This window comes from Cololabis saira, chromosome 15 (genome assembly GCF_033807715.1).
Source record: "Cololabis saira isolate AMF1-May2022 chromosome 15, fColSai1.1, whole genome shotgun sequence".
Lineage (NCBI taxonomy): Eukaryota > Metazoa > Chordata > Actinopteri > Beloniformes > Belonidae > Cololabis > Cololabis saira.
In genome coordinates, this window is record NC_084601.1 from 17,781,248 (window position 1) to 17,794,479 (window position 13,232).

The following is a 13,232-nucleotide window of genomic DNA, read 5'->3' on the forward strand; positions in this document are numbered from 1 at the left end:
TTATGAAATGGCCTTCCATGAGCCCTGATCTAAAACCTACTGAACATCTTAAGGAAATGGCTGAAACATGCAGTCAGGAGACAAAAACCTTCAAACCTGAGACAGCTGGAACAGTTTGCTCATGAGGAGTGGACCCAAAATACCTGACTACAAGTGGAGAAGTCGGGAAAGTCACTGACATCATTTGAGTACAGCAGTGATCGCCTCAGGAGGCTGAGGAAAAATACTTTAATTTGAGGGTACCAACTAATTTCTGCAGGCCAGTTTCATTTTCATTTTTATTATCAATTCAAAAGCAAAATCTGATTTGCATTCATCAGTTTTTAGTAAATTATTGTTACTTTTGTTAGTTTCAAGTTATTTCAGTGACCATTGGTTTTTTTCTCTTTCTGTGATAATCAATAACTGTGTCTACATCTGTATCCCCTTTTGTGTACCCAGATAGATCTTAACGTCTGTTAGATGTGTGTATCTCCTCTGCTCAGATGTGGTTACACTGACTGCAGTCTATGAATGGGAGAACATATCGTCAAACATAATCCCAACATCACATTCTCATAATACCACAAGGACACAAACAATACTAACAATGCAGCAGTGAAAAATCTCAATTCTAGAGTCCATCTCTTTTTTTCTGTTTCTTTATCCCTATCCCTATATCCCTACATTTCTTGTCTGTTCCTCCATGATTCAAGTTTGCCTTCGGTAAAAAGGCAAGGACGCAGAGACCATCCTGTTCTCGCAGTCAATAATAGAGGCAGCTCACGTCTTATGGTGTGCAAGATGAATACAAGTGAAGAGAATGAAACCAACTGTCTGAAGCTGGCTCCCCTGCGTACTCCTGGACACAAAATGTCTGTGGCATTGTCATTAAATTTAAAGCTGTAGCTTGAAAATAGTTTAAAAATATTGAAATTACAAATAAACTCAACAGGAGGTTGATTTGTAGAAGTGGTTGCAACATGTGCAGCATATCTGAAGCATCCTCGGTCGTATGACCATGCTTTTTATCATTAAACAGAGATGTAACTAAAGCACGCTTAAACACTTTTCAGCTTTTCTTTTTTCTTTTTCCTTTATTCTCAAGGTAAAAAAATGACATTAAAAATGAATGTGTTTTCCATAGGGGGCAGTATTCATAGAAAATAGGCATCCATTTGAGCAGATGTAGAAGAATTTCCGAACACATAAATGTTTCCCTTTGGGTTTACTGAGCAACAACAAAGCTATCCACAATCTAACCCATGAGCTAACTTCAAACAACCAAGTGTTTGGTTCGTGTGTGTGTGTGTGCCAGTAACTGCTTCCCTGGTGGCAAGATAAACCCTTCCGCCCCATAGATCCTCTCAGCATCAACTATTTGTCTCTTGACGTGTCAGTGCATATGCGCTCCTTGACCGCATCATAACCGAATTAACCTCGAGATGGCAGCCATTAAAATGGAAATGGGTTTAGCTTAGTAATGCTGCTCGCCTCTGTGCATTAGACTAATGTCGGGGCCATGACGACAGAGTCTGCCATTATAGACAAGCCAAATGCAGTGGAAGGTGATGGGGAATGGCTTGGTTCCTCTTAGCTCTCCCTTCCACAAGTTATTTCCTGCTTGGCTGGATTATAAATGCTGTTCTCTCAAATAAACAGAAACCAACAGTTTGCACTTTCATATAAGCTTCTGCTGCTACATGCAAGATTCCTGGAGACACATACGGAGCAGACACTCAAACACGTCAAATGAATAGATTTTACAAGCATGAATTCAAGCGTAAATAAAGCAAAACGTTTCTACTCAGCACTGTGCCGACAACACTGTTGTCCCATTTGTGACACCCACAGACTGGCATTTTTTCTCAAGGATCTGCTTATGCCTATGGCAACACATAGTTCATGCACACGCGAATAAGACTCAAAAACACATTGCCACGGCAACATGTCTCGAGGGTGAAATGTGTGGGGTAAAAAAAATACAAATAAACAACACTCATGTGCAAAGATTGGTACACACAGATTCAGGCATTTAGGGAGGCGGGTGACCAAAAACAGAGAGGTAGCAGGCAGAAATCCACGTCCTAAAGAATGCATGCACACATTCCTCTGCATGTTATCAACACTGGCAAAATAAGCACAAGGGAGCATGTGTTCTCTTAGAGGGGAAGAGAAGGGGGAAGTCAGGCATTTCCTTCCAGCTGGGTCATATTTAACCAGCACTGCTATCGTGCCAGCCGAAAGGAAAGCAAAACAAGCCCTCATCCCCGAAAAACCTATTACAAGACTCTTACAAAATTCAAATACTGATTCAACAATCGATTTTATCATTTGGGTATTCTTCAGTACATTTAACACTAAATATCTTGATGGTAAGTTGGTATTAATGTAAACAACATGGCCTCTCATCATTCAGTTTTAAGTAAATCGATAAAGAGCGGCTCATTCAGACTCAAAGACATGTTACGGGTGATACTTTCCATTTTCAGAAAGACCCCACTCTCTCTTTGTGGGGGAGTTTATTCAGCGAGGCCTCCCACACAAGACGAAGTAGGGCTTGAAGAAATGTTATATAAGTGTGACTGCAGTGTTTTTTTTTTGTTTTTATGATGGTGTAGTGTGTATATTGATGAGTAAAAATATGAGTAAGAAGAGTGAGCTGAACTGGAAACAACCTGCTGTTCCCATGACAACGGTAAAACAGAAGACACAAGTCAAACACTGACCCTCAATTATTTGTCATGACATGACTCTGCTTTCTATGTGACTTTAATGCTTCACACGATTACACCCCCACACAGGTATGCACATACACAGACTTGTGTAATGTCAGTTCAAACATCGGCTTAGACCCCCCACACACACACAAACACACAAACACACAAACACACAGTTCCCTGGAATGATTCTTGTTTTCTCCACCGATCTCCTTGATACTTGTAAGCACAATTATGTGTGACGCCAATGTGTGAAACAGTGAAAGTCAATTATCACCTCATTTTCATTCTCCTCACATGTGAGAGCTTGTCTCTTCGGGTTAGATTAGACCCAGAGCTGAAACGCCAGTAGCCTCCATTCCATTTGCTGCTTAATAATACCAGAAATCAGAGAAACCCTCGCTTTCTCAACTAATCAATAGGATCAGCAAGCGAAGGCGTCATGCATTTATGGATGTGTGCGGCACATAACATGGTTCTGCTAGACAAACATGTGGATCAGGGCTGGGCTGAGGGTAAGCGAGAGAGCATTTGCGAACATGAGTTCCTGTTTGAAGAGCGAGTGTGTGTTAAACCAGAGAGGAAGCACTGATCCAAAGGTCAGGACAAGACTGTCCCAGCAGGAGCATTCCATCTATCAGAAAGAGACAGATGAACAAACGATCACTCTGACTCACGTCTTACTGTGGTGCACTTTAGCCTTTTAACTCAGATCCAACTGTACCCCCCAGGGAAGACCCACAGATCAACTGGAGACCAGAGTCACAATTAAAAGATGTCTCTTACATTTTATTAGGGAACTGTTATAATTACACGTACTTTGTCCATCCTTTTATGTTCAATGTTTTGTGGAAGCTATGGCTGCTTTTAAGATATTAAAGTGTGATATAAGACTGCATGTAATTTATACAAGAAACTGGACAGATGTGAAATACGGTTAGTTTTCTTCTCACAAATCCCACAGATAAATCCCCATTTGCAAACGGCTCAAATAAAATCTCAACCATAAAAACTTTCCTCTTGTAAAGTAGGTTCTATCTTCTAACATAGCTTTATGCCACATCTGTGAAATATTCTTTATTTTTTTCCTCATACTGGACATTTTCTGCAATGTGCCTGGAGATAGTGTCGCAACACTTGTACTTAAGAATTTATTTCCTCTGTGGCAGCCGCACATCTAACATGAGCCAAGGGACAAGTGCAGTGGCACTGGGTTAAACGGGACTGGACACCAGACACACCAAGGGTGATTAACTCCAGTGGACACGAAACAGACGGACAGATTAAAACTAGTTTGTTAAGTATTTAGTGTGTATTTAGTTGGCTCCGAACAGTTTCCTGTACAATATATTATTTAACAATTATTCATTGCTTTAGGAGAATTTGGCGCAAGGATAACTAGCTTTGTCATTACTATGTAGTTGCCAGGCAAATTGCCATTCAATTACCACTACAGGTAAACGATGCTCCCTAAGTAGAAAAAAAAGAAAAATGCCCACATAATCTGTTGTAGATTCTTTCATCGAGGTCACAGTAACTCTGAAATGTTTGAAACAAAGTAAATGGGCTTCCTTTCCTTTTGTTCTTGAAGACATTTCACCCTCCATCCAAAAGGCATCCTCACTTCAAATAGACAAATGTGGAGTTGGGAGTTTATAAACTGTTTAATTCATGAAAAACATTGGCCCTCCGATCAGTCTTGTGGGTTGTAAGAGACTGTTATCAGATGTTTACCTGGTTTTGTTCACGTTAATAAAGATGTGAATGGCTGAAAAGCTGCCTGAGTAGAAGATTCAAGGCTGCATAGGTGTTTGATAGGTAAAATGTGAGTCCTTGTCTGCACAGGTCAGTTCGACCTAATGATACTATCTGGATGGAAGGTGAAACATTTTCAAAAACAAAAGAAAAGAAAGTCCAGTTGCCTTGTTTCAAGCCTTTAAGAATGTTACATGTTCCCCTTTTAAAACAGCAACCTCACATTTCTAACCAGTTGCTAAAGCTGGCTCAGGTTTACACAAATATTTACAGCACATGCGTGGATGCGTTATCTGCTCACTAATCTCATTCTCGATACCGAAAGCAGTACATTTATTTTCCAGTTGCTTTAAAGAAAATAAAGCACACCAGTTGTTGCCTCTTTTTTAACAATTCTGATGAAACATAAAACTGTTTTTATGTTTGAGTCATACCTTTGGTTTATTTCTTCTTAGCCAATAAACTAAATACATAATGAATGTAAAGGAGGACACATACTGTACACTGTCTCTAAGTTTTATAGCTTTAATAAATGTTATCTCCTATCCTAACTCTACATAACATAATGATCTTTCCTTAGCACTGATCTGATATGCCATAAAATGTCATCCATTCTCACCAAAAATGTAATCTTGAACAAATCTCAGACTTAACAAATGTAGGAGTACGTGTCCTTCCCACACAGACTTACTTTGTCTTCCCACTCAATGACTCAACCTTGTTGCCAGAAAGAAAACACTGACAGATTGCCTATACTTTGAACTGTGAGAAAAGTAGAATGAGGAAGAAAAAGACAAGGACAAGGACAAGATACCTCCTTCCCAGGATCTAATCTCAAATCTCTGGATCTCCAGTATCAGATAAGAACAGTGTAAATCTAGAGGCTAAAGAAATACCTGCCTTAGCTTTCTGTGTATACAAGACAGACAGGTCAGCTATGTCCATCTCTCACTTTTCAGGAATTTACAGTATCATGTTTGTGGCATTTCATGTTTCATATCAGCTTTATAATGATAAGTACTGTACAACCTCTATCTTGTTCTTTCTCCCTGGGTAGGAAAATTGAGAGTAAAATGTGTTTCTTCACAAGAATTACATACAGATTCTTGAGTCCGGTACTGAGCCATAGCCCCTCCACTCACCAATACAGTGTCTGTAATGGACCTCAGCTGCTAGAATGCTATAATGGAAGACGTTTAACAGAAAGGCTCACAGGAGTAAGTCTGCAAATGTGGAGCATGAGCACTGCCAGAACAGAACAACACTGCTCCATTTGAATTCCCAGGGTAAGAAAAGCAGCCAAAATACACATTTATTAATTTAATGTTGTGCTCAGGGACATGTTGAGAATCATATTTGAAGTATTTTTCTACTAAGATTTTGACTTGTATTGACTCCCTGGTATGTGAATGCTTTGTATGAATCATATTTATTGAAAGCAAATTCTTTAAACATGACAAACCCATCAAACTTTAACGGAAAAGTTTAATAGGACACATTTTATGATTATCTTGTTTTGATATTTTTCATCTTGTTGAGTTTTTTTCTAATCAAGTCATTCTACAAGAGTGCATCTAAAAACAATATTTGTTTATGAAGCTGTATTTTTTGTTGTGAATTTGTGTACAAGAACCGCTGAAGCTGAATATGCACACAGCTACTTAAATGCATTTAGAAATCCTTTTTTGTGAAGGTGGAGTCCATATGTGCAATAACTGAGTCAATGTGTAGTTGTGTTCACTGTGACAAAGCGCTCTGACAGAGCTCCGGCCATCTGTAGACAGATGACACTATGAATCAACAGAGAGGATGATGAACAAGGAACAGGGAGGTTGTGAGATGGCTGGACGGAGGCAGGATGGAAGGAGAAGGTACCAAGAAAAGACAAACAGTGCAGCAGGCTGACGCATCAGCAGGTGGGTGGGTAGATAATGACGCTCATGAGGAAGAAGCATTTACATCATTTGTAAGATTCTCACTTTCTCACATGTACAGAGACACGTGTATTCCCTTTTTGGAACAGTTTTTGAGGTTGCTAACAACCTGCTTGTCGACACTTTTGTCTAATCACTCTAGAGTGACCAGGAGTGGCAACTCACAAACTCATCAAACCACACAGATACACTAGCCCACAAGCCTATCTAAAAGCCATTATAGTTCAAGTAGGAGTCTGCATGATGCCCAACAGGAAACTAAGCTCTCCAAAAAAGATAATTTGCAAAAGAAAGGAACGTTTTTCAGCACTCGAAGGGCACTGAAACATAAGGGGCACATCATCACTCACCTGCTGATATATTTCTAACCCTTTCCAACCATCATCTCCTTTCTTTGCTTCTTGTTCCCCATCACAGTCATTCCTGTCATGCTTTTTTGTATCTCTCCTCTATTTCTGTAGCATCATATCATTAAAGATATCTATCCCCATCTTCTTTGATACTCTTTCTCCCATTCTACAACTCGTTAGCTATTTTAAATAAGCTGGTTAAAATCAGTAAAAATAGCTTTACACATCCAGAACAAGTTATGACATTTCTGGGGTTTGAGTTAGTTTCCCTCCTCTGTTGCTCAAGGATGAACTGTAGACTATTTTTTTTCCAGAATAAAATACAATGTGCAATATCCCATAAGTTGACATCTGACGTACACAAAATAAAACCACCTAATGTTCAGAGCAAAATTACTCTTGAAGCAAACGTTAGTTTAAAGTGAGACCTTCCTCAGACCCAAGCACAGATTTTTAGGGAAACTACCCCAAACAGGTTTTCACGTTAATGCTAATTAGAATTCCTTTATATTCAGGTTCAGGAGATCCAGGTTCCTGTATTTTCTGGTTCTATCTTAAAGAACCTACAAAATAAATATGGATTTCATTAAAGTCTTGATGAAACAATAAGATGATGTGGGTGGGCATAGAACTTTTTTCTCGGCAATAGTCAACATGGTCCAAAAGGTAGGTGAGGGACAATTCTTATCACTTACTGGAAAAGTTAGGAAAGCCAGAATAGTAACCTGCATATCAGCATTAAGGCCAATATTATATATATTTTTATGGCATTACTATGCTGTTGATAAATATAATATTTTTACTTTGGAAAATGTCTTTTGAAGATCATTTCCTATATCAGGTATTGGCAACTATCAAACCATTGTTTTTTTTCTAACAAGCATTGTCTGATTTTTAAAGAATTTATTTGCAAATTATAGTGGAAAATAATAATTTGGTCAATAACAAAAGTTCATCCCAATACTTTTATATATAGGTTTGTTGGCAATCACAGAGGTCAAACGTTTTCTGTAAGTCTTCACAGGGTTTTCACACACTGTTGCTGGTATTTTGGTCCGTTCCTCCATGCAGATCTCCTCTAGAGCAGTGATGTTTTGGGGCTGTTGCTGGGCAACATGGACTTTCAACTCCCTCCAAAGATTTTCTATGGGGTTGAGATCTGGAGACTGGCTAGGCCACTCCAGGACCTTGAAATGTTTCTTACGAAGCCACTCCGTTGCCCGGGCAATGTGTTTGGGATCATTGTCATAGTGAAAGACCCAGCCACGTTTCATCTTCAATGCCCTTGCTGATGGAAGCAGGTTTTCACTCAAAATCTCACGAAACATTGTCCCCATTCATTCTTTCCCTTACACGGATCCATTGACCTGGTCCCTTTGCAGAAAAACATCCTCAAAGCATGATGTTTCCACCCCTATCTAACCAAAAAGTTCCATTTTGATTTCATCTGAACATATAACATTCTCCCAATCCTCTTCTGCATCATCCAAATGCTCTCTAGCAAACTTCAGACATGGACATGTACTGTCTTAAGCAGGGAGACACGTCTGGCACTGCAGGATCTGAGTCCCTGTGGCGTAGTGTGTTACTGATGGTTCCTTTGTTACTTTGGTCCCAGCTCTCTGCAGGTCATTCACTAGGTCCCCCGTGGGGTTCTGGGATTTTTACGGAGTGAGATCTTGGGTGGAGCCCCAGATCGAGGGAGATTATCAGTGGTCTTGTATGTCTTCCATTTTCTAATAATTGCTCCCACAGTTGATTTCTTCACACCGAGCTGCTTACTTATTGCAGATTCAGTCTTCCCAGCCTGGTGAAGGTCTACAATTTAGTTTATCCCGTCCTTTGGCAGCTCTTTGGTCTTGGCCATAGTGGAGTTTGGAGTGTGACTGTTTGAGGTTGTGGACAGGTGTCTTTTATACTGATAACCAGTTAAAACAGGTGCCATTAATACAGGTAACGAGTGGAGGACAGAGGAGCCTCTTAAAGAAGAAGTTACAGGTCTGTGAAAGCCAGAAATCTTGCTTGTTTGTAGGTGACCAAATACTTATTTTACAGACGAATTAATGTCTCTCTGTCTCTCATAGTTGAAGTGTACCTATGATGAAAATTACATGCATCTCTTATCTAAGTGGGAGAATTTGCACATTTGGTGGCTGAAGTACTTTTTTGCCCCACTTTATTTACTTTATTATCATATGAGAAAAGAAGAAAAAGAAAGAAAGTGAAATCTCATGAGCTTGTAGGAGGTCTAAAGAAAGCCATGAAAACATGAGAGAAAAAAACAACCAAACTTCGGAGAGCTGCTGAGGCTGTCCTTTGGGGAGCTGTCCGTGGTCCTGATGCTAACTTAGACTGAGTTGTGCATGTCGCTGTCCAGGATTCTGAAAATATCACCCTGCTGTTAGATAGCCGTAAGTAATTTAATGCAAAAATGATGCGTGTTGACAACTTTAATATGACAATGGCCTCAATAAAATGTGTATGTTCTCTTTCAGTGGTTAAACATCAGCATCATATGCTTTTTATACACATATCTCAGGACATGAGATCATCCATCACTATATTAACTGCAGTGCTTTTTGTTTCTGTATATTTCTTCCATGCATTATATTCTCACTATATATTTATTGGTATGTCATCATTGCTTTCGTTTGATATACTGAGCTTGAAAAATGAATTGGTGTCGAGGTTTTCTCCCCATTCCATCTTGAACCGGAAATCCACACCCGTGTCATCTTCAGCAGAACTTGTGCAGAAACACACACACACACACACACACACACACACACACACACACACACACACACACACACACACACACACACACACACACACACACACACACACACACACAAGCAGATCTGTATCACTGTGTGTTTCTGCGGGCGCTTTATAACTTTGTGAATACTAGCACATGTAAAAGAGAAAAAAACGATATAAAGGAAACGGGCATCAAGCCCTCCAGTCGTTGCTACACGTTGCATCATGAACACAACGCAGCGCTGAGGAGGAGAACGTGCTCGAGATGAGAGCGAGGCGAAGCGTGATCTGGCGTGTAAATGGATGTGCTGAGTGAATGCTTCACGGGCCACTGAGGAATGATCTAAAACCGGTCAAGTTGGAGATGGCAAAACCGAAACACGCAGCAGATAGGGTAGACACGACATCCTCAGCCTGCCCCCGCCCCCTTCCCTTCCCTTCCCGAGCTTCGTTCTCATGCTCTCCTCTTTAGGTAGGAACATAGAGGCTGACTGCTGCGTGCTGAGCGATGAGTCTTGTGGGGCTGCTGGTTTTGATGCCGCGGAGACACCCGAGATTCTCTCTTAAATGAGCTCGGGCAGGCTTTTGTCGGGACGCTATCAAACATCTCTCCGTCTGAATGCCTCTTGGGGCTGATATCACGGCCACAAGAGAAGCTGGAAATTGTTTTAGTAAGACTGCTTGGCAGATGTAGACTATAGACGAAAGAGCCGTGGTGTAGCTAAGAGATGCCTGTTGTGCAGCAAAACAGAGTTCATCTCAGTGGCGTCAATTCAGTCAAAGCTAAGGTATGGCAAGGTTACGAGTCACAGAACTTAACTAGAGTATCAATCAACACGTCATCACAGAAGTCTGCTATGTAGCTTATCTGTGTGGTCAAGAAAATTGGAACTTTTTCCAAATGCAGTCTCGCTCACTGCAAAAACTCAAAATCTTACCAGGAATATTTGTCTTATTTCTAGTTAAAATGTCTCATTTTAAGTCAAAAAATCTCATTACACTTAAAACAAGAGCCATCACCAGAAAAATAACTTATTTGACCATTTTCACCTGTTTCAAGTAAATTTTCACTTGAAATAAGTAGAAAAATCTGCCAGTGGGACAAGATTTATCTTCTCATTACAAGCAAAAAAATCTTGTTCCTGGCAGATTTTTCCACTTATTTTAAGTGAAAATCTACTTGAAACAGGTGAAAAGGGTTGTTTTTGAGTCTTGTCTTAAATGTAATGAGATTTTTTTTGACATTTTAACTAGAAATAAGACAAATATTCTTGTTAAGATTTTCATTTTTTGCAGTGTATAATAACTAGTGAAATCGATCATGTTCTGATTTGCATTTGTAGTTATTCTATATGTATTAAGTAATAGAATAATCAATACAAATAGACACAGAGTAATTCCATAAATGTATTTAAAAAACAAACATTTACATTTTCCCTTGAAGCCAATGTGCCATACCTTGCCATACCCAATTGACGCCCCTGGTTCATCTCCTGGAAAAGAAAGTTTTATTGTGGTAAAAATGATAAATCTTGCTTTAGTTTGAGAAAGTATGTAGATTCAGAAATACCACGAACCACTGGTGTTATACAGTATTTCCTCTCAGTAGTGTGAGTCTCTGGTGCCGCTCAATGGGAGAATGGGGCAACTGCTGGTGGCTGGAGCACCGAGAGACTCGCCCGACCACAGCGATGCCGCTGCGTGATGTTTCAAACATCCTTAGAGACCTTGCGTTCTTACAACGAGTTCAGGTCTTTCTCACTTTTCAAATATATGAGAAATGAGTCCGAGTCGTTTTATTGGCTCCAAAAGCAGAGTCAGGGCGCAGCAGAGTTGGCCAGGAAGAACGCATGGACGCAAATAAAACAGTGTCATTAGGATGTAGAGATTTCCTCCACGGACAAGTCGAGCTTGATTTGTCACCGTCATTACGACCAAGCTGTGTGTTAAATCTATGCCATTGACACCAGAACCAATGTGGATGGTTGGTGAAACACGTTTGATCAAACGTGGGTTCCATGTGTGGGAGACGTGTAAAATAGAAACCTACAAAGATAAACAAAACTCATACCATTTAATGCCAACTTTCCCACTCACTCGTCTATTATGAGGTATCCAACCACAGGTATGAGTGGGCGAACACAAAGCCATGAGTCACTGTCAAGTTATATTGTAGCCGTGGCAGTATTCTTGGCTTTTGCTAAAAATAGTGCCCATTCTGCAGCGTGGAGCCAAGACAGTGATAAAACGGTTGTCTTTCTTGCCAAAAATGGCCCCTGCTCGGGAAGACGAAAATCATCTAACACGAAAAAAGCCTGCATGAGGTCTAAATAACTTAACACCCATCCACCAGTGAAACCCGAGTCTCACCTTTCAAGCAACAACGTATACGCAGCCAAGATGTGAAAATAAATGACTAAAGGATGATAATCTGTTGAATGCCCGGCACCGGCTGCACGACTTCCTATCGCAATCAATCAAAGACAGAAAAGCCAGAGTTAGTTAATTAGGCCTCACCTCCACGCGCGGCCGAGAGCGCACTGGCACGTCTCCTACGCAAACAGAGACGCGAGAGAGTGGGAGGGAAACTCTCAGGTCGTGGCAAAGTTATCATATTGTAGGAGATGCGCAAGTGAGGAACAGTTAATAGAAGGATATATATATATATATATATATATATATATATATATATATATATATATATATATATATATATATATATATCCAGAGAGAGAGGGGGAGAGAGAGAGAGACAGACACACGCGCGCTCTTGAATGCTCAACTGCATAATAATCAGCCTCTTGCTTGACCAGCTCAGCGGACCCTGCACCGCCGCTTTGTGTTTAATAAGTTATTATTGCGGGATGATTAACATAATGTTTGTCAGTAAACGAGTGAGGCTCTGATAATTCATCAACAAATCACCCAAATGAAACCCATCTGCAATCAACAGCGTCAAGAACGGACAGACTCTCAATTGCTGTTCCCGGAGATCCGCTGTCACCAAAATAGGCGCCTCAACCATCCACCTATTAATAACTTTATAGAGCAGAGATGTTAAGCTTGCTCCAAAATGCGCCTTTAGGATGAGTGTGTGTGTGTGTGTGTGTGTGTGTGTGTGTGTGTGTGTGTGTGTGTGTGTGTGTGTGTGTGTGTGTGTGTGTGTGTGTGTGTGTGTGTGTGTGTGTGTGTGTGTGTGTGTGTGTTGCTGATGCTGATTTGCATTCAGTAGGGGATCGGGGAGGGCGGGTGGAGGAGTGTGGGGTAAAGCCTGCTGCAGTTTGCATTTCCATTGCTGTAAAGATTGGGACTTACCCTTCACTGATGAAGCCAGCAGTCCCATATATAAAAGCAGCACCCGGCTCCAATAGTGTGCCTGTACTCCCGCCTTCATTAGAGACAAAATCCGTATTCCGTCCCTTTTCTTGCATGCGCATTCCGCTCTTCTCACAAGTCCCGTTGCTTCGTCCTTATTTGAAGAGGCTGTCATGGCAGGGCTTTTTCTTTTCTTTTTTCTTTCTTTTTTCCTCTGGTCTGGTGGGCACGACGAGTTTCTCAGATGCTCAGAAAAGGGAAATTCACTCGGCGTTGAAGCTGAGAAAAATCCCAATGCATGGAGGAGGCTCGAATCTCGCAGCTGGACTGAACCATGTCATGCAGGGACCGAGGGGTTCAGAGTCTCTCTCTGAGAAGATATATTTCACACCTAAAGGGGGGAGGAAGAGGGGAATGCA

At 40.7% G+C, this 13,232-nt stretch overlaps 1 protein-coding gene across 1 annotated transcript in view; it reads right to left on the reverse strand.

The window, feature by feature from the left end:
* Positions 1 to 12,988, reverse strand: part of csmd2 (CUB and Sushi multiple domains 2) — a 310,777-nt gene extending 297,789 nt beyond the window's left edge. Inside the window, exon 1 of the mRNA XM_061740995.1 lies at positions 12,814 to 12,988. Within this exon, the coding sequence (XP_061596979.1) occupies positions 12,814 to 12,988 (175 nt within the window). The remainder of the gene's footprint in view (positions 1 to 12,813) is intronic.
* Positions 12,989 to 13,232: the final 244 nt, after the last annotated feature.